Here is a 26,256-nt window from a genome sequence, read left to right on the forward strand (position 1 = left end):
ATGATGTATCTTGGCAGAGCACTCGATAGCATTTTCCCATTAGACGGTCATGTTGTAGTGTTAATAGGAAGGAGATGACCATGAGCGGTGGTGCTAAAGGGCTGAGATAAGCACTCTGGTATGAAGGATTGGCTTTAAGAGCAATGCAGAGGTACAGTGGCTGGATTGGCCACAGGCCGGATCCGGCTGCGCCCACACAATCAAATCCATTTCATGCCATAAAGCTCTCAAAGACCAGAACACTGCCGTATCTGATGACCTCTCTAGACAATCTACTCCACAGACGGAGAGCCAGAGAGAACCATATCCATTCCTTTATGACCATTAGAAGTTTCTTAACTCACACTGGGAAAACACTGAATCCATCTTAGCCCATCCAAACCAAAGAGTAGAAAACAATGATCTGATTGAGAACTGACGACTGCTGAGAGAACAGCTCTTTTAGAAGAGGCCAAAGAGTTTTCCAGGGATAGCTCTGACAAAATGAAATATCATTATCATCATACAAAGAACATTTAATATATCTTTGACTGATATTTGTTCTTATTTAAAGCATAACCTCACTTCATTTTGTTCTGTTTTTAGACTTCATTGCTTTATTTTGTAAGTTGATTAATTGTATCTTGATTTTATGAATGTTTAGATATTTGTATGAGAAAGCCGGTTTATGAATTGCATAATGGGACTTTGATATTTGCTTGGATTACTTTTGATGTTGAAATGTCAACATTGCAGTTTAACATAGTAATACTTTCCATCATTTTAGTAGTTTAAAACAATATATTGTATAAGAAATAATATGTACACTTACTGGCCACTTTATTAGGTACACCTTACTAGTACCGGGTTGGACCTCCTTATGCCTTCAGAACTGCCTTAATTCATTGTGGCATAGATTCAATAAGGGACTGTAAATATTCCTCTGAGATTTTGGTCCATATTGACATGATAGCACCACAAATCTCCCATTCCACCACATCCCAAAGGTGCTCTATTGGATTGAGTTCTGGTGACTGTGAAGGCCATTTGAGTACAGTGAACTCATTGGCATGTTATCCTGCTGGAAGTAGGCATCAGAAGATGGGTACACTGTGGTCATAAATGGATGGACATAGTCAGCAACAATACTTAGGTAGGCTGTAGCATTGAACAGTCAATTGGTACTAAAGGGCCCAAAGTGTGCCAAGAAAATATCCCTTAAACAATTACACCACCACCACCAGCCTGAACCTTTGATAAAAGGCAGGATTGATCTATGCTTTCAATTTGTTGACGCCAAACTCTGACCCTATATGAATGTCACAGCAAAAATCGAGACTCATTAGACAAGGTGATGTTTTACAATCGTCTAGCCTCAGTGTTCTTAGCTGACAGGAGTGGCACCGGGTGTGGCCTTCTGCTGCTGTAGCCCGTCTGCCACAAGGTTTGACGTGTTGTGTATTCAGAAATGCTCTTCTCCATATTTTGGTTGTAACGAGTGGTTATTTCAGTTACTGTTGCCTTTCTATCAGCTCAAACCAGTCTGGCCATTCACCTCTGACCTCTGGCATCAACAAGGCATTTGCACCCACAGAACTGCCACTCACTGGATATTTTCTCTTTTTCTGACCATTCTCTGAAAACCCTAAAGACGGTTGTGTGTGAAAATCTTAGTAGATCAGCCGTTTATGAATAACATAGCCCACTCGGCACCAACAACTATGCCATGATCAAAGTCACTTAAATCACTTTTTTTCCCCATTCTGATGCTAAGTTTGAACTGCAGCAGATGGTTTTGACCATGTCTAAATGCATTGTGTTGCTGCCATATGAATGGCTGATTACAAATTCAATAGCTTTAAACTATTAAAAATGTCAATAAAAGTAATTTTTCAAAATTTTTAACATCAGAAGTTGTTGGAGGAAAGATCAAGGTCTCATTATGCACTTCAAATGCATAAATAAATGAAAAAAAAAGAATAAAAAATAAGGAAAACTTTTACTTTTCATCAATTTTCAGTGGCATCTAAAAAAGCATTGGACACTTCTGATTTGATGTTGATATTATGTTTACCGTATGTGATTTATGATCCATGGAAGTTACAGTAAGTAAATTATGCAGGTTTTAAACATCAGTGAGTAAAGCTAGAAAGCACTGGGTGAACTGTCCCTTTAAGTGTTCCTAATAGTAAGTAATTAAAAACTTAATTTATCACTGCTGCAGACATGCTACACATAAAAATTAGGAACAGTTAATGAGGCATTAAGAGTGTCGCAGTGTTGAGGAAGCTTCTCTGAAACTCTGTTGTTTGTGAAGCTACTAGCAGCTCCTAATTTAACAATTTAAATACAGCCAAGCTGGATTAAAAAAAAATTGTTAACACTACAAGATAACAAAAAAAAAACAAAACAAAAAAAAACTAACGACACTGAAAACTGAAAAAAAAGGAACTATTAAGGATCAGTAAATATAGAAAGCAGAATTTAAGAATAAATTAGTGACATGCTTATATTTTGTCATGCTTTTTTCCTTCATAAAACACACAAATAACAATGCTTGATTGTCTCTATACACCTCTATTAAAATAAAAATAAACCTTTCATCTTCAACTGTCAACAACTGTATTAACAACTGTATCAACAACTATCAGACCTCCTTGTCGCAAACCATATTCTCAAAATGTGAAAGGTTGAGAAATGTAGGTTTGGTTACTTCATTATCTAAATCTTAAATGTAACATTCAATAATCCCTTTTCAACACAATTTCAAAAGGTGATTTTTATTTTAATAAGAACAATAAATACTATATAAATATACTTGCCCATTGTTTGTGTTGTAAGCTAATGCCTTACTAATGTTAACAACAAAGACCTCATTCCAATGTGTTAGCAAATGTTGATTCAGGACTAACAAATGACATTGATCCAGAAATAAGTCTTGCATGGGCAAGTCACTTTAAGCCTTCTCTAAAGCATGTGTTTGATTTTTGTTTTCTTGCTTTTTCGTTTTTTAGGTTACCAAGAACTACATTTTCTGGCAGATTTAAATACTCTCATCCTACTTAGTTTGAGTGTGAGAGTTACATTTTATATGCAAATGACATTGGAGTGTATACGATGCTATTATTTGGTATTTAAAAGGCACTTATGCTTTTTATACACAAATCAGGTTATTCACTCCTAAAAATAATGGTTAAAACATTTTTGATTTTATAGAAAATACTTAAGTAATTGATAGTAAATACTATATTGTTTTTGAATTGCGCTATAGTAAAGTGCTTTATGCTTTATATATTATAGTATTTACAACCCTTTTGTTATGTTAGGGATGGAAATATCCACTGAATTAAACTGCTGTAAAAAGGCATCAGGTACATATTTGTTTTCAATGTTTTTGCAGAAATCTGTTATTCAACCTTAGTCCTGTTCAAAACTACTAAATGATTTTAAAAATTACAGAATTTTAACTTATTAATTGCCAAGTTCACAAATTATGCCACTAATTTTAATGAAAAACACACAACAAAATGACATATTTTCAAAATAAAAAGCAATTGTAGACTGGATTTATTTATTTATTTTATTTTTTACCTTTTATCACTGTCTTGGACATGTGAGCAATAATAACAACATTGGCATTGATGCATTGTTAGATGCTTCAGTTTCAATTTTTTTTCCTATTTACAGTTGATCGCTGTTTTGCCCTAATTGACTTTCAATATAGCCACATTTGATGGTGCATAAATACAGTCTTTGTTTTTGTTTACTCTATGTCGTTCTGAAAGCTGAGATTCATATTTTGATTTTCTCAGACACATCGAGGAAAGTGCTCAAATTTCACTCTCACACACTCACAGACACACAAACACACTCTTTAATTTGCTGTTATAATCCATATAAAATCCAGAAACAAAGTTTTTTTTTTTTTTGCACAGGCAGCTAAAAGGTTAATAGTGCCAACTGATGAACAACAGTGCAAATTGTACCTTTTCCTAATAGTGAAAACCACCAACAAACAAAAATATATAATTATATGTTGTCATGGTTTTGTAATAAACAATGTTGGTTATAATGGTAGTCAGTGGGGCAAAAACAGCCACCAACAGTAAATTAGGGAGAAAATAAAAGTGAAAATCAATCAAAAACAATGCATCAAAGGCAACATTGTTTCACATGGTCAAGACTTTGATAATACGTAACAAAAAAATCCAGTCAACAATTTTTTCTTACATTGAAATACATAATTTTATGTGTTTTTTATTCAACCAAATCAGCGACATAATTTATCAATTTGGCAATTAAAGAGTAAAAATACTGTAATCTTCTAAACAATTAAGTAGTTTTGATCAGTACTGAGGTTGATTAACAAATTTCTGCAAAACATTTGAAAAAAAAAAAATTATCTGACGCATTTTTACAACAGTTTCAAGAGTTCACACTTAGCTGTTGATTGATTATACAGCTTGTTGGGCATGCTGTCCCGGGTCAGAGCCCGAAACTCAAAAGATCCTTGAGCCAAGGGCTCCCTTCCATTTTCAAGGCAAGAGGGAAGTTTGAGCTCAGGTAGATTTCGAGAACTCCCCTGCTGTAGTTTCTAATGAACAGATAGTGATTGCTCTTAAGAGATAACTACTTACTAGGAGCTTGTCTATGGTGTTGATTTGGATTAGTCAATTAACTTAAGTCGCATGTTTTTGGATGGTGGGAGGAAACCTGGAGACCCGGGGGGAAACTCACGTGAGCACAGGAAGAATGTGTAAATGTCAGCTGGCTTGGTAAGGACTAGAACCAGTGACGTTCTTGCTGTGAGGCAACAGTGCTAATCACTGGGCCACCGTGTCACCGATCTAGGAAAGGAGGAGGAGCAGGGGTGGAAGGGAGGTTCTTCAAAACCAATAAGGCTGTAATATGGAACTTAGGGCATTTATAGTGACTTAGGAATCGTCTGATTAGTGAATCACAAATTGAATAATGCGGAACCGGCTGCAAGCAATCATAAGCACGTGATCCTCTCGAAATTAGTTTAGAAATAAACTTCACTTAATTCAGTGGATGTTTTCATCCCGAACATAACAACACTGTAAAAATTATAAGATCAATTAGTCATGATGTTTTTATTTAATTTATTTCAACTTATTTAACTAAGTCAATCATGTTCTAAATTAATTTTATAAGTTATGCAAGCTGTTTAAGTCAGTTTAACATAAAATAAGTTCAATAGACTCAACATTAATTTGATTCAACTTAAAAACTTAAAAAAAAAAAAGGATTTGTTTTACAGTGAAAAGGGTAGTTAATCATTATTGTATTTACTATATTATTTTTTACATGTTAGAGAATCTTTCTTTAAGCATTTTTTGCATTTGAGAATAATTTAATAATCATTTACCTCCCCATTTCCATTAAATTTGATGCTTAAAAAGTTCTAAATGGAGCCTTCAAGAACCTTTCTTTTGAAGATGTTTTTCAGCTGATCCCATGCCAGTCTTTGGCAGCTAACTTGAGGATCAACCGAATTGTCTTCAGAAAACTCTAAGACTGATGTTTAAGGCAGCTGTATCCACTGAGCCGGCTGATCTGACACTGCGCTTGCGCTGGATCACTTTAAATTGTGCGGCTCATTCTCAAGACAGCTCTGCAACATTTAAGCTCGCCGGAACCAAACCGAAGCGGCTGACAGTGAAGGGCGGTGCTTGATTGAGTGGGACTTTTATAGCTTAGCCTAGGGATAACAGCTCTCTCAGTAGCCGTCTGTAGCCTAAAGGACAAAAAGAAAATGGCACGGTCGCCATAACACGCTGCGGTTTTTTTCACTCACACTCTTTTTTCTGATGACAAGACGTAGAAGACTTGTTAACCTGTCAGTATGTAAAGGGCAGAGGCAAGATTATTGTGAGTTTCTCGCTGAAACATTTGCCATTTCGAGGATGTCTAGCACTAAGCCTAATCCTACTCTTTACCCAAAAGTTATAACTTTAGCTTGAACATGTTTTGTCGATTAAACACCACACCAGTAAATGTCATCGCAATTCTAATCAGTCACAGCGCACAGCTTTGAATGTGTCACTATTTACCAAAATATCATTTAGCTGACTTAAATAGTTTTATAGGTATTTTAATGACATCCCTAGTGTACATGGCTGGACAATGAAGCAGTAATTGTATTTTCTTAATAAAATATTAACAGTCAATCAAATTTGAGATCGCACTATTTTAAGGTACAATTCCTGTTATTTAAAATCCATTAAGACTTTTAGCTCAACAAAGCTTATTAGTAAGGTAATAGATGGATTTAGGCATTGAGAATTAGGGATGTAGGATAAGATCATACTTTATTTGTACTCATAAACAACCAATGTTTTAACAATAAGCAGGTAATAATTAAGTAGTTAACAATGGGAATAGGTGTTACCATTTTGATATAGTTTTTGGACTTACAATTGAGGAGGTATTCAGCGATTCAACAAGAAGGCAATGTATACAAAAAGTGCTATTTATTCCAAGAATTTTCTTTGTGCTCGAAAATTTAGTGATAAAGTTAAGAGTTTTTTTTATTAAAGAGAAAATTCTTTTGGTATTATTCACCGAGGTTCAGGTATTCTTAGAAGTGATGTGTTTTTAATTATTGTTTGAAGCATACCAGTGTATCTGACAAGCCAGGCTCATTCTGAAAACGTACCGTTATATACATTTCCAGAGATGGCAAAAAACATCCCAGGAGGTATGTTTTTTTCTGCTGTTTTTGCAAATCCACCAGAGGCCGCTGTGTACACTTTTTAAGATGTCAAATTTCTCTGGCGAGTTTCATTTGCAGCTGCTGGTCTCGCATATGTCCACCAGAGACCGCTATCGACTGACTGACTGACCCACTCTCCTCCTTCCCTAAACCCAACCAATAGTGTTTTCAAAAGCACAGATTGACCTGAACACCCACTTCCCTAAACCCAACCGACAGTGTTTAAAAAAGCAATCCAGAAAATGAAAAGCTCTCGCGGCAGCCTGATTTTAACCACATTTTCAGATTTTACCACGTTCTCACACTGTTATTTACTTGTTTACTTTATTTCTTGGCTTCGGTTTTTGTCTTACCCGCTATCTGAAACCGTTCTTCACTAGACTTGAACCCCGTCGTTATTGTCAACTCTTCTGTGCAAGTCCACCGACGTACATGCCAAGCTAACTAACAACTGGTTACAGCGGGAAAGTCATTCATATGGAGGTAAGCGGTCAACTGGTAGGCATGAAAAGAACGTCATCAGTAGCGTTCGTTTAAAAAAATCAAATGCAGCCATACGTACCCTTTGGCTACAAAATTCACGATCTCCAGCAACATATATAGGGCTACGTTTTCAGAATGAGCCTATGTCGGTATTCACAATCCCAGTGGCACATTGAATGAAAGGTTTTGAAAAGTCACTTAAAGTCTCTCTGCGATGGTACCACAAGGTGCTGCTCACACCCCAACTGGAGGCACCTGGAGGGGATTTAGACCTTTAGAAGCAGGTGGAGGTAAGAGGGTGCAGTGATATATGGAACTTTAATGCCACAACAGAACCCCAGAGTAATGTACGGGCATGATAAAATAACTACATTTAAATGCAATTTTTTTTTTTTTTATCTGACATTACTTTGACCTCATAAACACTGCAAAGAATCCTGCTGCCTTCCTTTTTTTAGCTTTTAGTTTACATCAAATATATCAATTAAAATTATTAGGTAATACTTTGTATAACTTACAGTTTTAGTTCAAACTTATGAGAGTAAGTTAAAGTAAAATAAAATCATTTGTTGTCATGACTTTTCGTCATAATTGTTTTTAATGCACTTGTTTATCCAATGTAAATTGATTTATGTGCAACACAGTTTGAGAAGCCAGCTAGGTAGTTTCTAAAAAAAAAAAAAAAAGCATAAGTAGCGAGTTATGTTGTTGTTTGGGAAACACATCCCAGAATGATATTATGAGCTGCCATGGAAATGAATCTAAATATCCTTATAATTATTTTTAATGATTGTTTTTTTTTTTTAACAAACCTTTTTTAAGTTCCATACGTCTTAAAATAAAACAGTTGTCTTAAAAAATAAATGACTATTGAGAGCTAAACTAGGGTGCGTTTCCCAAACCCATCGTTAGCCAACTAAGGTCGCAAGTTCCGTCGTTACAAGCATAGTTTGCTGACTTGCTATTTCCTAAATCCGTCGCTCCAACGAACATTCGCAAACTGCGTCGCAAATTTAAGGGCTCACAACTACAGCTCCGGAGCTGTCATTAAAAACATAGTTCCTGGCTGTGTACTATTCCCACTTATTCCCCCTATGCCCTATTCATTTAGAACATTCTAACATTCATAGTTGGAATTATTACAAATAAAAAAGCATTAAGGTCATCTCTCTTATAGGTATTATTTGCTTTCAAACTATTTTTACAGTTCAGTTTTAGCGATCTTCATGTTTTCTTCGCAGTGCACTTTGAAAACATTGATGTCATTTTGAACACAGCCTCATGGCGAAAGCTATAGGTGACGTATTATTTGAAAGCGGAATTTATGTTATGTCTCCAAAGCTTGTGAAAACAAAAAGCATACGTTCATTCTTTTAATTTATTGTGGGTTATTTATTAAATATCTGTACTGCATATGACATGGGCCTGCTGGTTAGAACATTTCTGCAGTGGTTAACATGTATCAAATTGTAAAATTTGATTTTTCAAAAAACATTCTACTTAATAATGATAATTATATATATGATCATCATCATCATCATCATCATTATTATTATTATTATTATTAATATTATTAAAGTATGTTTTTTCATTTCTAATAAATAATGAATATTACATTTCATTTCTTAATAAATAGCCTCATTATTTATTTATTTAAATGATTTATATATGATATTAGAATACGTGTTAGCTTTTGTAATTGATATGTTTTAGAATAGAATATGTAATGTTCAACTTCTCAATAATATTAGTGAAGCCAACATAGGCCCTGTGTGCCATTTACATATTTTTCAGTTAATATGGAAAGCGAGTGCATGTTTTTACCAAATCTAATATTGGATTATATTTTAAACGCGTGTGCGTGTAAAACAATATCATTTGCACAAAGAAATGATGGGTTTTTCTCTCAAGAAGTTGTTACTCCACTGTTTAGAGTGTCATTATGAGCATTTTATGTTATTACTTATGAGATTTAAGGGATGGATCTGCGACAGAGAAACTACAGGTTTTGGAAAACACTCGCCACTACTAAGTTCTTTTCCCAAACCATTCATCATACTATAGTCAAGCTGCGAGTAACGTTGTTGTTTGGGAAACGCACCCCTGAATGGTTTGACAGGTGCTATAACTGCCTTTCAATGTAAATGTCAATGTTCCAATGTAAAAAGAGATCCAAAAATAAGACGCTTATGGCTAAAAAGATGACAAAATGTTTTAAAAAATATATATAATCAAAAGGAGGTTTGCATGGTCAATAGAAATTAGTTATTAAAACTATTATTTTTAGAAATGTTTTGTAATTATTCAGGAGGGCTAATAATTCTGACTTCATCTCTATGTTTGCTAAACTTAACAAATCCAACTTTTGTCAACATTTTCGAAAGTTCTTACAGCACGATGAGCTCTGAGACATCCGCACAAAGTGATTTGAAAGTCACAGAGTGAACTTGCTCCATCAAAGCCTCCAGCTGGGCGTTGAACGAGATCCCAGACTCACTCGGCGCTCACCTGTTTTCCACTCTCTAACGATGATGTGTCATCCCAACTTCTCTCCCACCATTTCAAATGAATTCAGAACAGCACGACTTGGACACAAAACGCTTCCATTAACCCTCATCAATTAAGTTGTTTAGTTGCAGATAAATGACAATGATTGTGGTTAGGAGGAAAGTGGGATTCCTAACAAAAGTCATTTTTTTGTTTGTTAAACAGATAATTAACAATAGCTTGGGCTGTTTAGAATTAATCAAGTGAAAAGTGCATCAGAACAATAAAAGCGTAATCATTAGAATGTGCCATTTTCCCCTCCGTGTCTGGCATTTTTACCACAATTCACAAAATTACCTTCTAAGGCACATTTAGAGCAAGAAGCATTTCATGACATGTTAAAAGACTTTATTTAAAGATGCAACCCCTAAAACTAATTTATTGTCACTTTAAATCTTTATTAGTTTTTATTTAGTTATTTATTTATTTAGTTTTTCCCATTTGTCAGCAAAATTTTTTTTTTTAATCTACAAAAACAATGTTGAATATGATAACGCATTCTTTTACATATTTCTTTCAGCTCAGGTTAGAATAAGTATCTTGTTTTGATGAATGGTGATGGAAACCTTATTTTGATATTTTATTATCACAAAGGTTATGTAAAACCCAATAACTGGTCATAATTATTCAATTTAAAGTTATGATTACATTTATTAAACCACTCTTTATTTCATTCAATCATTTTCTTGTCGGCTTAATCCCTTTATTATTCCGGGGTCGCCACAGCAGAATGAACCACCAACTTATCCAAGGTTTTACACAGCGGATGGCCTTTCAGCCACAACCCATCTCTGGGAAACATCCACACACACACTCATACACTATGGACAATTTAGCCTACCCAATTCACCTGTACCGCATGTCTTTGGACTGTGGGGAAAACCGGAGCATCCGGAGGAAACCCAGGCGAACACAGGGAGAACATGCAAACTCCACACAGAACCGCCAACTGAACCGAGGCTCGAACCAGCGACCTTCTTGCTGTGAGGTGACAGCACTACCTACTGCGCCACTGCTTCGCCCCACTCTTTATTTATTTTGAGAAAAAAATATTATTATTTATTTGATGTCTGATAACCCTTATCTAAATTTGAAAATAAAAATATTGTCATTTAGAGCACTTTGCTTTTCCTTTTCTGGACTTTGCGGGTCTTGGGACCATTGCTGTCTATGGAAGGCCAGAGAGCTCTTGGATTTCATCAAAAAAATCTTAATTAGTCTGTCAAAGATAAAGGAATGTCTCAGGGGATTTGAAGGACCCAGAGGTGGGTAATTAATAACAGAAATCAATAAATAATTTTTGGTGAAATTATCTTTAAACTGTGTGTAAAATGTCAAAATTCTTCAGTTGCTTTCTTTTGTTCTGTAGCACAGGGGTCTTTAACCCCCAGTCCGTGGATCAATTGGTACCAGGCCACACAAGAAATCATGAATTATTTCCGTTTTATTTATCATCTGAGTCTTAACAATCTTTTATTTTGAAAAATCTTTTATTTTGAAAAATGACTGTATTCTCTCTATTACATCTCGGTCACTTGAGCGCCAACATTTAACCCACAAGCAGCAAAATGAGTAAGAAACAGATGTCTTTGGAAAGTTTCTTTGCGAAAAGGAAAAGGCCCAGTGAAGGATGGTTGTTGCTAGATCATATATGGTTGTGGACGGAAGTTAACAAAAATGATTTATATTATTTATTAAATTTCCCATTAATTGTATTTTATCAACGTCCACCCCCAACCCAACTCTAAACCCAGTCACAGTCACAGTAACGTAAAAACAGTAGTTGTACAGAGATTATTATTTGTTATCTGGTAAATTACCTAATAAATTGTATTTTTTATACGTCTACCCCCAGCCTAACCTTAAATCCAACTGTCACAGTTAAAATATAAATTATTGTTATACAGTGTCATAAAAAATGCTTTTTATATTGATGTGCATATCGCACTTCTGGCTGGCCGTGTATCATAGACTTTACCATAAAATTTATCCGCAACCCATTTAAGAACAAATCAGGTGAATCCAGCGTGTCCAAACGAATCCAAACGAAGGCGGTCTTAGGGGCCAATCACATATTACGGCTTTTCCACGTGCAAATCTGTTACTTCAAATGAAGGAGCGCAGATCAGCTTCATACTTTGTATGAAACATTTTGGTAAGGTAATTATCTCCGTCAAATACAGAACACCCAAACTATGCAGTGTTTTTTTTTTTCTCCATAAATGAAACTTGTATCAGAGTTGCAGCAATGTTTTGTCAGCTCATCATCTTCGGGGAAAAGGATGCAAATGTTGACGAGTGCGCGGTGATAAAAAGGTTGGGGACCACTGCTGTAGCAGACCTATTTGATTTTATTGGAAACACACATACAGTGCATAATTCAATACAACCCATTTTGAATATTTTTATCCATTTCTCAGTAAATATAGGCAATGTGTTTTTGGTGCATTTAAACAAATCAGATTTATTAAACATATATATTCATTAAAATAATATTTTAGTCACTAAACATATTTAAAAATTGAAAGATAATACAAGCAGATTAAAGCTAAATATTACAAAAAAATTACAACCTACAAAATTTCAACTAAATTTTTCAAATTTTTTTGCTTCTCTTGAATTTCCTCTTATTAAAATTGTATTTAATATTTTTCTATAACATATAAATGTAGGTTTACTAGATTTTGCACAGTTATCAGTTATTTTGTGTGTCTATTAGCTTTAGAAGACCACAATGTATAGTGGTGATTGATGTTTTATTGAAGGCCTCTTCATATAGTTACATTAATATTATATTTAAAAATGTTGCTTTGTCTATTCTGTTGTGATGAAGCTTATTAACAGGGCCAGACATTATCTGTGGACTTTTTCTATGGACTATTTTTGAGCAGATTTTTTATTATTATTTTTTTTAATCTTCGGATTTATGATATATGCATTAAACTTTTATTTAAGGTTTATTGCAAATTCAGTCAATTAGAATTACTTGTTTGGTAAACAAAGCTATAGCAGTTCTCATGTAACACACAAAGAAACAGAAAATATGACTTTATAAATTGCATTGCACACCTAAACATTTAAATATTCAATATTATGTAATAATTATAATTATAAAATAACTGAATAATAATTTAAAACCTGAATATATATATATATATATATATATATATATATATATATATATATATATATATATATATTATATTTACATAAGAAAACTGTTGAAATGGTCATCTGTGGATTTATGTGGGCGCAGATTGCTTGTAGGCTTAGTTATAAGACAACATAGTGCTTTAGCTGATGTTCACACATTCATTCAGGCCTCATTGCACAAAAAGGTCATTTCCAACCACTCTCTATGCTGTCAATCTAAATTCATAAGCAGTCATAACCACCTGCAGCAGCTTCATACAGAGGCACCTTGCCGCCACAGGCATTAACCAGCTTATAACGCTCAGGGGATGCCGGGACGGTGATAAAAATCGCTTACAGGTTAACAGCGACTGAGCAGCGCATCCATCATAAATTTCCTCAGTTTTGCGTGACATTACAGGTGAGGATAAATCATTAAATGTGTTAAATGATTCCCTCAGTGCCGCTGCTCTATATTCCCAATGTGCTCCGTATTCAATAAAGAGACGAAGGTGGAGCAGAAATGTGAGCAATTGGGCCATTTGACTGAAGGATCTTTCAATGTCTTTGTGGTGAAAAGCAGCATTATGGAGTGTTGGGCGAGATCTCTATCCAGGTGGTGCCACTGTCAACATTAGCAGTACATTATGCATGTGTGTGTTTGTTTAGTGGGGTTAGGAAAGGTGAATTAATTCCTTTGCAGGTAATTATAATGTTGTCATTGTTTCTGTTTTTATCGGGGAGTGAAGTCATGTCTGTAAAGGTCTCTGCTGATAATTTGCACGCTCCATAGATCTGCCAAGCGGCCTGTAAAAAAGTGGCATGTCACATTCTGCTAACCTCTTTGCCCCCAATCTTTGCACTACATGCCACGGCAAATACCCTTCTACTACTGGATGCTGACACCCTCAACCCTCGTGTGCCACACACACACACACACACACACACACACACACACACACACACACACACACACACACACACACACACACACACACACACACACACACACACACACACACACACACACACACACACACACAAACGCACGAACACACACTCCCAGTTCTAATAACCTTTAAAAAGCAACACTATGCACAGCGTTTCCTCATTTGCTCAGACTTGAAAATCAATTATATTAGACTAGCATCTTAAAACACGGCTTTTCAAGATTTTAATGCCAAGGATGTCAGCTACTGTGTGTATTTATAGACTCGTTTATGCAACTTTAATAGAACATTGCACATTTAAATGTTTAAAAACCTTGACTTTCTATCTGAAAAATCTAATACATTTAGGTCAAAGATAAGCTGTCCTGGTTTGTTGTCTGAGATACACAGAGGTGAATTTATATACTTAAAAACAAATTAAATGCAAAGACAGTTCAATAAAATTATTTTTGCTGCTCGTTCAAAATAGGGGAGAGCTGGCATGAAAGTAACATGGGACAAAAGTAACAAAGCGATTGTCTGTAAGCCCTGACCACATCTGATTTTCAGGTTATAACAGCACATTCAGCATGCAACCCTTGATGGAGCTGCCAAATATCAGCTGATTTCGTGGTTAGCTTCGAATTTCAGTTTTTAAGTAAGAAAGTAAATTACTGCAGTGGTTCTTTTTTCCTTATTGCAAGTTGTGTTTCACTTTCATGTGTCACACTAATGATCAATCTACAGATTATTTAACGCAATAACACACCCTTGAGTTTGAAATGTCTTTCAAGAGTTCACACTTAGCTGATGATTTACAAAGCTTATTTGGCATGCTGTCCCGGGAGAGAGCCCCGAGCTCAAGGGCTCCTCGAGCCCGGGGCTTCCTCCCGTTAGCAGAGCAAGAAGGGAGCCCGAGCTCGGTGGATCTCAGAACTCCCCTGCTGCTGTAGCTAAGGGAACGTAAGGAATTAGACAAGCTTGATTGTTATGTATGTTGAATGTCTTTGGATGGTGGGAGGAAACCGGAGAACCCGGGGAAAACCCACGCGGACACGGGAAGGACATACAAACTCCCCACAGAAACACTCACCGGTCCTATAGAACAAGGACCGGCAGTATTCTTGCTGTGTGGCTCGCAGTGCTAACCACTGGACCGCCGTGCCGCCCAATCGCAGGTAAAGGAGGAGAATAGGGGAGGAGGGGGGTTTCTTCCAAACGAAGATAAAGTGAAATGAAAACTGAGGCTATTTATGGTGCCTTAGGGCTCATATGATTGGAAGATTAGTGATTAGCAAATACGAGACTGGACGTGATAAATCATAAGCACGTGATCCTCTCGAAATTAGTTTATGAATAAACTTCACTTCAGTCTTTCAGTTTCAAATAAATCAAGTTTGAATGGCAAGAGTTCCTGTGGGGACAAAAGTAACACTGTTATTTATGTCCCACTGCTAATAGCCATGCCTTATTTTTCACTTCCACATTAGTTTTCAGTGTTTTGATGTTTTAGAATATTAATGCACATTGGCACTATGGCATCTGTCAGGTGTTGGATTTTGGTCACTTTCCAAATATCAACGTAATTTGACATTATTATTGGACGTCAAAATAATGTTGTCCTTAGACGCTGGCCATGAATTTTGGTCACCTGACGTCATGACCTAAATCCAACCTAATATTAATGTCTTATGATGTTGTGTGCCTGCTGGCTTATTTATTTATTTATTTTTTTTGCAAAAATAAAGGACAAAATATAAATATGTTTGCAGTGAACATTAACAAGGTCACAGTCAGATATATTTAAAACAAACAAGACTAAAGCTGCGATCACACTGGACTTTTCTCCCCATAGACCTCCATTTATATGCACATGAATGCAACAGAATTGATGAACTCTGACCTAAAAAATCACATCACGTGACTGCGCAAGACCAATCGAAGATCAAAATATGAACTCTTGGACAGCAATTTTAAATATGGACCAATCGCTTGCTTTTTTAAATGTCTATTTATCCATTTGTGTTGGGACAACATGAAGGAATTGTGTGGAACCAGTGTCATAGATAGTTATGTAAAAATGAGACACTACTGATCTGTAAGTGATGCAAAAACTCAACTTCATCAAATGAAATGAGTGTAGTTGACTCAAAATTTACTAAAAGTTAATTCTACTCATTTAAAAAGAGTTTTAAACTTAGTGTTGAAAGTAATGAGTTAATTAAACACCTCATTACTTTAACTTAAATGGAGTAAGTTCACAGTACTAGTTTGTAACTCAAATGGTTTGTTCCAATCGGTTTCCTCAGTTTGAGTTGCCTCAATTTACTGGGTTTTACAGTGTACTGCTGACAGAAAACATAGCTTTGAAAGATATTTAAAGAATAAATATAATATAATTATATGTAATATAATTAATAATATGGGTGACACAGTGGCTCAGTGGTTAACATTGTTGCCTCAAAGCAAGAAGGTTGCTGGTTCGAGTCCCGACAGGGCCAGTTGGCATTTATGTGTGGAGCTTGCATGTTCTCCCACAGTCTATAAAGACATGCGCTATAAGAGAATTGAATGAACTAAATTGGCTGTAGTGTATGTGCGTGAATGTTTCCCAGTACTGGGTTGCAGTTGGAAGGGCATCCGCTGTATAAAACAGATGCTTGCGATTCATTCCACTGTGGTGACCCCTGACGAATAAAGGGATTAAGCCGAAAAAAAAAAAAGAATTACGATAATAAAAACATAATGTAATTTAATTTGTTAAAGCATACAAATGTGCTAAATGGTTGTTTATAGCTGTGTTCGCAAATTCTCTTAATTTGTGAAAGTGAAAGCATAAAACATTTCCTTTTAAACAGCAAAATGTCCAAAAACTGTCTTGTAAGGACATCTGAAGTGCTACTCACTCTCTCATAGGCTTATAAATATCTGCTCGTGCTCAAACGTGTACGACACAAAACTCTGTACAAATGATCTCTTGCTGAAACATGCAACCGGCTGTCGGGCTTTACGTCCCATCCAAAGTGGCAGCTTCCTCATTGTTAGCTTGTATTCGGCGCACACCTAATAAATAGCACAGCCTACAATCAGCTTTAACCTGTCGCTACTTCACGGCACAGCTGTTTTAAGTGATGGGGAAAAAATGCTGTTTCAAGGAGAGAAGCCTCACAGGTAAGTTATGACTCTTTCCAGCATGCTGTAAATTGCCTTTTTTGTTGTTTCTATCTTTTCTCTGTCACTAAGGGAAAATAATCTGCAGGGCTGTGGAGTAATTCTACATGGATGGGTTTCTTATTACCGCGACTGGAGCGGCTGGGCCTTGGAGATGACAGGCCAGCCAGGCAGCAAGGCGAGAGCAGGGAAACAGTGAAAGCGATGAGGCATCAGTCAGCAGCTTTACTGCTCGCTCTGAGATAAACACCCAACAAATAAATAAATGAATGCAAGAGAGGCCTGTAAATATGAGCGCCTAGCAGCTGGGTGCACGGCTGAGCGATACAGGGGTGAAGAAGCGCTCACACGTGTGTGCACACAAACATAGCAGAGTTCAGTCAACCCCTTTTCTAGCACTAGAGGGCACTTAAGCTTCACACATCTCAGGTTTTCATAGAGAGCCACAGAATTCATTCTTTTACATACAGCAGCTTTCATACTCAGATTCAGATCTGCAAAGAGCAACCAAAAAAGAAAAAAAAAAAAAAAAATTAAGCATTTCCCAAAAGCAATTTGAGTTGCTACAGATAGTTTTATCAAAAATGTGTTGATTTAGGCTCTTTGATTTTAGCCCTGCTAAACATCTCTGATTAACTTAGCTTAACTGTGATGAAGTACTCATGAAATCTGAAATCATGAAATTTTTCTCTCTAGCCCGTACCTGGGTTTTCATCCTAACATGAAGCAAATCTTTTCAAAGATTGCAAAATCAAACAAACAAATGCAAATTAGATGTGTTTCCATCTAGCTGCTGGAGTACCCTATCAAACATTAATCCATGTTTTGGGATCCATGTCCCAAAACAAATCGTTTAAGTTGACTTAACAAATTTAAGTGGATTAAACAAAAGAAATCTCCAGAATTGTACTGTTTAAGCAGTTGTTAAGTAGTTTAAGCAAGCAGTAATATATATATATATATATATATATATATATATATATATATATATATATATATATATATATATATATATATATATATATATATATATATATATAATATAGTTGTTAAGACCTGTAGTATTGCTTACCATCAGAAAACAAGGCAAGCATAATGTGTGTGATGTTTGCCATGTCAGTAATTATTCTGTAAATGTGTTGCCATCTTCAATTATTCACACTTTTTTGCAATGGCGCAGTGGGTAGCAAATTCAACTCACAGCAGTAAGGTCGCTGGTTCGAGCCTTGGCTTTTCTATGTGGAGTTTGCATGTTCTCCCCATGATTGCGTGGGTTTCTTCCAGGTGCTCCGGTTTACCCCACAGTCTAAAGGCATGTGGTACAGGTGAATTGGGTAAGCTAAATTGGCCGTAGTGTATATGTGTAAATAAGTGTATATGGGACTAAGCCGAAAAGAAAATGAATGAATTAATAATAATAATATTCTGAAAACAAAGCCCTATATACATTTCTGGAGATTGTGAATTATGTAGCCAGAAGTACGTATGGCTGCATTTCATTTTTTAAATGAATGCTATGGGGCAGTATGATGCCGTTCCTTTTTACGCTTCCCAGCTGACCTCCGTATGGACGGTTTTCCAGCTGTTACCAGTTTGTCCAGTAGCTCGCCATGTATGTCGGTGGACTTGGGATGCAGAGAGGAGATGACCACGAGATTGAGGTTCGAGACATGAAGAATAGTCCCAGAAAGCAGGTACGACAAAAACAGAAGCCAAAAAAATAGAAAATAAACAAGTAAATAACAGGATGAGAATGTGGTAAAAACGCATGCTTTTCTTTTTCTGAATTGCTTTTTAAAACTGTCGGTTAGGTTTAGGGAAGTGGGTGACTGTGTCAATCAGTGCTTATGAAAACACTATTGGTTGGGTTTAAAGAAGGGGGAGGGTGGGTCAGTCGTTCGGTCAGTCAGTCGACACCGTCCTTTTACGAGAGAACAGCAGCAGCAAATGGCACTCGCGAGAGAAATATGAGATCTCAAAAAACATCCTCAGCGGCCTCCTGTGGATTTGCAAAATCAAAAACTTACAAAAAAAATAAACCTCCCAGGACATATTTGATGGTTTTCAGAAATGTATATAGAGGTACGCTTTCAGAGTGAGCCTGAGTTTTTTTTTTTATTTTTATTTTTTTTAAGATCAGTAGTTGCAGAATCACGGAATTTGTTTTTGGGCATGGTTTCACTTATCTAATATACTGATTTTCATGCAATGTCTTCCCGAACTGACTTGTTCTCGCTGGTGTGCTCACATTCTGGGCACACCTGAGACATATTATATCATAAGATCCCTTTAAAGCAATAAATACTCTCTAACTTTGCCCACCCGAGGCTACAATGAGATACATGCACACAGACTTTTAATTTTTAGTCAGCCAGCCCAAGCACTTGTGAACTGACGTTCCATTACAAAATCACCACGTTTAAGATCTGATTTGGTTAAAAATCAGTAATTATCAATGTCTGATTGATATACGATATAAAGTGGGTATTAGACCTGACAAAAAGGCTATATTAAATTCAAATTTTCTGTGCAATGTCTTTAAAGGGGTGGTCCACAATGTATTTTTAAGGCTTGGCTGGGTTTATAAGATGCAAAGCAATGTAGGTTCATGCAATGTAGTAAATCATGCTATTTTTTCATCTTATTTTGATTATATACAACTGCTCAGCTAACATGAAAATGACATATTTCCTAGTTCCTCTGAAAGACCCGCTCTCAAGAGGCTCTGATTAGTCCAAACATAATGTGCTGTGATTCGAGGATTGGCTCCACGTCACTCCCCTGGAAGTGCGCACTTTTGCGCTGTGTAAAGTCCAGTCAGAGACTCACAGCACCTGTTAGCAGCATTAGCTGCCTGAATCAGACTAAAATAAAGAGCACACAAATCATGCCTTGTCTCTTAAATAAAATCTGACAAGAGTCTATCGCATACATTAAGAATATGCATGTGTTGGTAATATGAAACATTCTCATATCTTTTGTGAATTTGTTATTTGAGATTTAGAACACAGGGAAAGTGGCTGAATAGAGAGACACTGCACATGCTGCTGAGGAGTGAGGGTATTTACAGTGGTTTGACTAATAAGTATAAATTTGTAGCGGTGCCAAACAGCATTTCCCATTGTTTACACCCTTATTTAAGTCCTTGCTACAACATACCATTAATCCTAGAAACTGTAACAATTTTAAAAAATAAAAACACTTACAGGTTGTGACTCACAATCCACAGCTTCATTGGTTGGTGGAGTTTTAACCGAATACAGAACTGAATTGGGAGAGATTCTGGAAGTTCTCCTTTGTTAAATGCTAAATTAGCACTATATATTTTTTAATATAACTCTCTGGAACATAATTAAAATGAAACTGTAATCACATCTCTCTTTGTGTCGTTTCCTTTGAAGCCCAAATACAGAAACAGAACAAGCTCTGTGAAAATAGCAGCATTTGGACGCCATTTTAGCTTTCACTGCTTTAACATTACAGTGCTTCTGGCCACGCCCATTCGCTGCACAGACGATGCACGTCCCTGAAGCGCTTGTGATCTCACTAGCCCAGATGTATTTTTTGTAGCCCCCAAATTCATTCGCTGTAGGCTTTGCTAAGCCAACTCGGTAAAAGCCAATGTCTCCTTTGCATTGAACTTTGAGCGTATTACATTCAGAGATGTTGTTTCTTCACACAGCTACATTATACTGCGTTCACACCAGATGCGGAACATGCATCAAGTGCAAGTGATTTACATGTTAAGTCAATGCAAATGCGTGTATAGACAACCTGCGACGCGTTACGCGGGATGCATTTAACGAGATATATATATACATATATATATATATACACACACAGATATCACAGTTGATTGTGACGTACACCTGTTGTTGGTGTCCCGGGGGAAATCCTCCAGCCAACACCGACAACAGTGCTTCAAACTGGGCTGGGCTCAATCACAAGCCCCGCTGAAAGCCTCCATCATCCAGGTTAAGTTTCTGAAGGAGTTTATGAGCTCATAGAGCTGGATGCACCTCTGAAAGGATCTAGTGGACTCAGACACGGCCCTAAACATATCTGTGCTGTTTTTCAGCCTTCATAAAACAAATAAACACCTTTATTTTCTTAATAAAATCCATGTTTGCCATTTAGTAACAAAGCTAGAGTCACCGGGCAGACAGAAGCCCTGTCCATCACGCAAATCTGCGTCTGTTCTGAAGTGAATTTGACGTGCGAATGAAGTGGATTTGATGCGCAAATGAAGCGGGGGTTGACGTACGAATAAAGCGAGTAAACTCAAATGTTCAGGCGGCTATTTATGTGCGAATATCGTGATTTATTCGCGCGATTCGTGTCTGGAGTGAACACAGCATGACATATCAACTAAAGTTTCAAATATGATGTCATAGTGGACCACCCCTTTAAAATATGGACATTTATTTTACCCCAGTGTTTTCAATGGACTTTCTGTGCTAACCTGCTATTACTGAAGGCACTTGCGTTTACATGATCTTCCATCACGCTTGAACAAAGAAATGAATGCTTAAGTCTATTTATATTTTAATTACATTACAGCATCAATGCTGTAAAAGGAGCCTTATGAAATTGACAATAGTCACATAAACCTTTCCTCGGAAGTTTATCGTTGGCTGAAAAACACTAGCTGTGTTTTTGTATACTTTTTGGTGTTAGAGACATCTTTTCTACACTTGTTGGTGTTAGAGACATCTCAACCCATAGTAAACTGTCCTCTTTGTTTATGAAAGCAGCCTTAGAAACACACAGATACTAACACAGGCAAACTCACACCACATTCATATCCATACGATGTAGCAGCAAGCATATCGGCACACTTCTGTAGGCCAGCCGACATCTCCCGTGAGTCTAACAGCCAACCGGGCCAACAAAGCCTCGCTCTCTGATAATGATTCCCAGAATAATTAAGAGATCAATGAGCGAGGATTGCTCCTAGTAAATAAGGGGATGGAGTTGTACGACCAGCATGCAGCTTAAACGCAGGGAAGAGAGCCGAGCTTCAATAGAGTGACATTATCACCCCAGCCTTCATTATCGAACCATGACGCCACCCCAGTATGTCGCTCGGTGCACCTACATTGGAGAGATAATTTCAGAGAGTGAGACAGCAGCACAAGGCATTGGCTTTTGTCTACCGAGCTGCGGCATCGATTCGAGAAAATCGGGTCTTTACAGCAGCCATACGTTCCTCATGAGGAGGAAAATTCAATGCCAATGGAGTTCTCGATCGTTCTAGTTGGAGTAAGACTCTTTGGGGAAGATACATAGTGTTTGCTTGTCACTGAGCAAACTAACTCGCAAACAACCGATAAGCAACAAAATCCTGTTCAGAGTCGTTCTGTCAATAATACGACCTGCGGTTTCTGTATCTAAAGACCCAAAACTAAACAGTTTACTCGACAACAGAAAGAGAGTGGAAATAAAATGAGAAGTTCGTCCTTCACATGTTCGTTTTATCTTCCTTTCCTCCTTCAGACAGCAGGAGGCTTCAGGGTCAGAGACACCAGAGGAGGAGCCGAAAGAAATGGAAGTGTGCAAAAAGGTCTTTAAGAGCAGAGAAAGCTATCTGTTAACGTTCCCATTCATCTCAGTTCTCACAGTCCTAAATCCTTCACTAGTGACTATTTTGAGATGCGCTCCTAAAAATAAAGGTTACAAAGAGGATTGTGTGGCAATGCCATAGAAGAATGTTGAAATAGTGCCACAGATGGTTAATAGATAGATGACCCAAAAATTAAAACTCTGCCATTATGCTTGATTTGTTTTCTAAAACTTTTGTTTTTAGAATGTTTGAAACCTGTATCCATTGATATTGAAAGTGGGAAAAACAAATACTATGGAGTTCAATAGTAGTCAGTGGAAGTCAGTGGTTACAGGTTTTCAACATTCTTTAGAAGATCTTCTTTTGAGTTCAACAGAAGAAAAATAAAAACTCAAAACTTGTTTGGAAAGATCAAGGGTGAGCAAATGATGACAGAATTGTAATTTTTAGGTGAACTACACCTTTAAAGATAAATATATATATATATATATATATATATATATATATATATATATATATATATATATATATATCTGATTGGCTGATAGCAGTGTGATATTCTGCCAGAAACAGCACTTGTACTGCCTCTTTACCCATCACCTTTGTGTATTACTCCACCCACATACAGCAACAAGCAGAGGACACTCTACATTTTGACAAATATTGCTGCTGTTGGGCAACATAATGCACTTTTGAGGCTTCTTTAGTCGAGAATGTAGTTGTTTAGATTGCAACTATGCAGTTTATTTATAAGGATTGTGCCTATTATAAAATATTTATAATTTCTGAGAGAACGTGTCGGCGGCCATTAACTTGCCATGCCGAGCAGACCAAAGATACAGTGGGGATCTAAAGTTTGGGCACCCCATGTACAAATTTGTATTAATGTGCATAAAGAAGCCAAGGAAAGATGGAAAAATATCCAAAAGGCATCAAATTACAGATTAGACACTCTTTTAATTTGTCAAAAAAGTTAGCTTTAATATCCATTATTTACACTTTCTAAATAACAGAAAACAAAAAAATGGCGTCTGCAAAAGTTTGGGCACCCTGCAGAGTTAATATCTTGTACTGCCCCTTTTGAAAAGCTGAGACCTGACAGTGTCATGGATTGTTCTCAGTCATCGACTGAAAAGACCAGGTGATGTCAATCTCAAAGATTTTAAATACCCAGACTCATACTTCAGACTGAACTTACCCCAACAATCAGCACCATGGGTTCTTCCAAGCAGTTGTCTAGAAATCTGAAACTGAAAATAGTTGACGCTCACAAAGCAGGAAAGGCTATAAGAAGATTGCAAGATCAGATTCAGAAGCCAATATCATCTGTTCGGAATGTAATTAAGAAATGGCAGTCATCAGGAACAGTTGAAGTTAAAGCAAGATCTGGAAGACCAAGAAAAATATCAGACAGAACAGTTTGAGGATTGTGAGAAAAGCAAGTCAAAACCCATGTTTCACTGCACAATCCCTCCAGAAAAATCAAGCAGACACTGGAACTTTTCCACTATAAAGAGATACTTGTACAAATATGGTCTTCATGGAAGAGTCATCAGAAGAAAACCTCTTCTACGTCCTCACCACAAAAAACAGCATTTGAACTTTGCAAATGAACATATAGACAAGCCTGATGCATTTTGGAAACAAGTTCTGTGGACCGATGAGGTTAAACTCATTGACCGGAATGAGCAAAGGTAAGTTTGGAGAAGAAAGGGCACAGAATTTATAAAAAGAACCTCTGTCCAACTGTTAAGCATGGAAGTGGATCAATCATGCTTTTGGGTTGTATTGCAGCCAGTGGCACAGGGAACATTTCACGAGTAGAAGGAGAAATGGATTCAATAAATGTTAGCAAATTTTGGATAGTAACTTGATGCCATCTGTGAAAAAGCTGAAGTTAAAGAGAGGATGGGTCCTAAAATGGATAATGATTCTAAACACATCTCAAAATTCACAGTGGATTACATCAAGAAGTGTAAACTGAAGGTTTTGCCATGGCCTTCACAATCTCCTGACCTCAACATTATTGAAAATCTATGGATAGACCTTAAAAGACCAGTGCGTGACAGACAGCGTGACAGAGACTCTTGGCTGGCTACAAAAAACATCAACAAGCTGTGATACTTTCCAAAAGGGGCAATACAAGATATTACCTCTGCAGGGTGCCCAAACTTTTGCAGACGCCATTTTTTTGTTTTCTGTTATTTTGAAAGTATAAATGATGGAAATTAAAGCTAACTTTTTTTTTGACATATTAAAAGAGTGTCTAATCTGTAAGTTGATGCCTTTCGGATATTTATCCATCTTTCCTTGGCTTCTTTATGCACATTAATGCACATTTTTACCTGGGGTGCCCAAACTTTGGATCCCCACTGTAGTTGACGTTGTCTATCCAAAATCTTGCAACAGGACTGCATAATAAGCCCTTAAAACAGCATAATTTATAACTACAGCTGATCAAATCATTATTAAACTGGTAAGTGATTTTCTATGTTGATCTCTCTCTTTTGTATGTTGTACTGCTGTATTTATACTATAAAACTGTTTATTAGTAGTTATAAAGTGTGATCTTATTCTACATCCCTATACCCAAAACCTAAACCCAACAACTACCTTACTATTAATAAACAGCAAATTAGTAGTTTATTGAGCTAATGTTCTTAGTTAATGGTTAAACTTTGTTATTATTGTGAATTGTGACAAAATAATTTGTTACCATTACATTTTAAGTTAAAACTTCATTTGTTAGAAATATGTTTTTTTTTCTTCACGATGTACACTGGAAATATTCATAAATTAGAAGTTTTTGATTAAAATTGTCTGAGTTGGAGTTGTATATTATGCTACAAAAACCTTGTAATAAGCTGCCTGTACATTTTCTGTTATTTTACTGAATTATTTCTCTCTATATTACTTACATTATTTAAAACTACTAAAATGTCAATAAAGGTCTCTATGTTCAACTTTAGAGTTGAATTTTCAACATCAAAAGCCTACAAGGTTCCGTAATGCAATTCACAATCGTAAATATATGGAAAACACTTTGTGAATCACAAAATGCGGAAACTGTTAATGAACAGATATTTTTCCCAGTGTAGTGGTATTATCAGCTGACGTATGAATGAAAGGATACAGCCATCCTCAGTGTACGGGACAGGTGAAGTGCTTCCTGCAGTCAGGTAGCTGTAGAAGGAGACCTCCAGTGTGTAGCAGTATGATGTGTCGTCCAGAAGGCCACCCAGAAACCGACGACCAGTGCCAGCTTTCACCAAATCACGGTTAAACGTAGTGCTGGACTGGAGAAAACACACAGATACAACACAACAGAATGATTAATAAAGGAAATGATTAAAAAAGATTAATTAATAAATTATTGATTAATAAATGATTAAAAAAGGATTAACTTATTAAAAAATTTTATTAATAAAGGATTTTTTATTAACAAAATTAATAAAAATCAAAGAGATATACTGTACTTAAGGACATACAGTGCTCAACATAAATGAGTACACGTGATTTTGAAAATTAATATTTTTATCCATTTCTCAGTGAATATAGGTCATTTACACACACTGGTCACTTTATTAGGTACACCTGTCTAATAGCTTGTTAATGCAAATTTCTAAAAAGCCAAACACATGGCAGCAACTCAATGCATTTAGGCAGAAACTGCTGATCTTCTGGGATTTTCATGTGAAACCATGTCTAGGATTTAC

The 26,256-nt window shown here is 36.4% G+C and overlaps 1 protein-coding gene across 6 annotated transcripts in view; it reads right to left on the minus strand.

Moving 5' to 3' along the window:
• The window catches only part of agbl4 (AGBL carboxypeptidase 4), a 685,205-nt gene that overhangs the window by 18,896 nt on the left and 640,053 nt on the right, over nucleotides 1-26,256 (minus strand). For all 6 annotated transcript variants that reach the window (XR_012383709.1, XR_012383713.1, XM_073909449.1 and 3 more), the window contains one exon: nucleotides 25,674-25,836. Coding sequence is in view for 4 of the 6 variants with exons in the window: in XM_073909449.1 (XP_073765550.1) it covers nucleotides 25,674-25,836 (163 nt within the window). In the remaining 2 variants the exon portion in view is untranslated. The remainder of the gene's footprint in view (nucleotides 1-25,673; nucleotides 25,837-26,256) is intronic.

Source organism: Danio rerio, chromosome 8 (genome assembly GCF_049306965.1).
Source record: "Danio rerio strain Tuebingen ecotype United States chromosome 8, GRCz12tu, whole genome shotgun sequence".
Classification (NCBI taxonomy): Eukaryota; Metazoa; Chordata; class Actinopteri; order Cypriniformes; family Danionidae; genus Danio; species Danio rerio.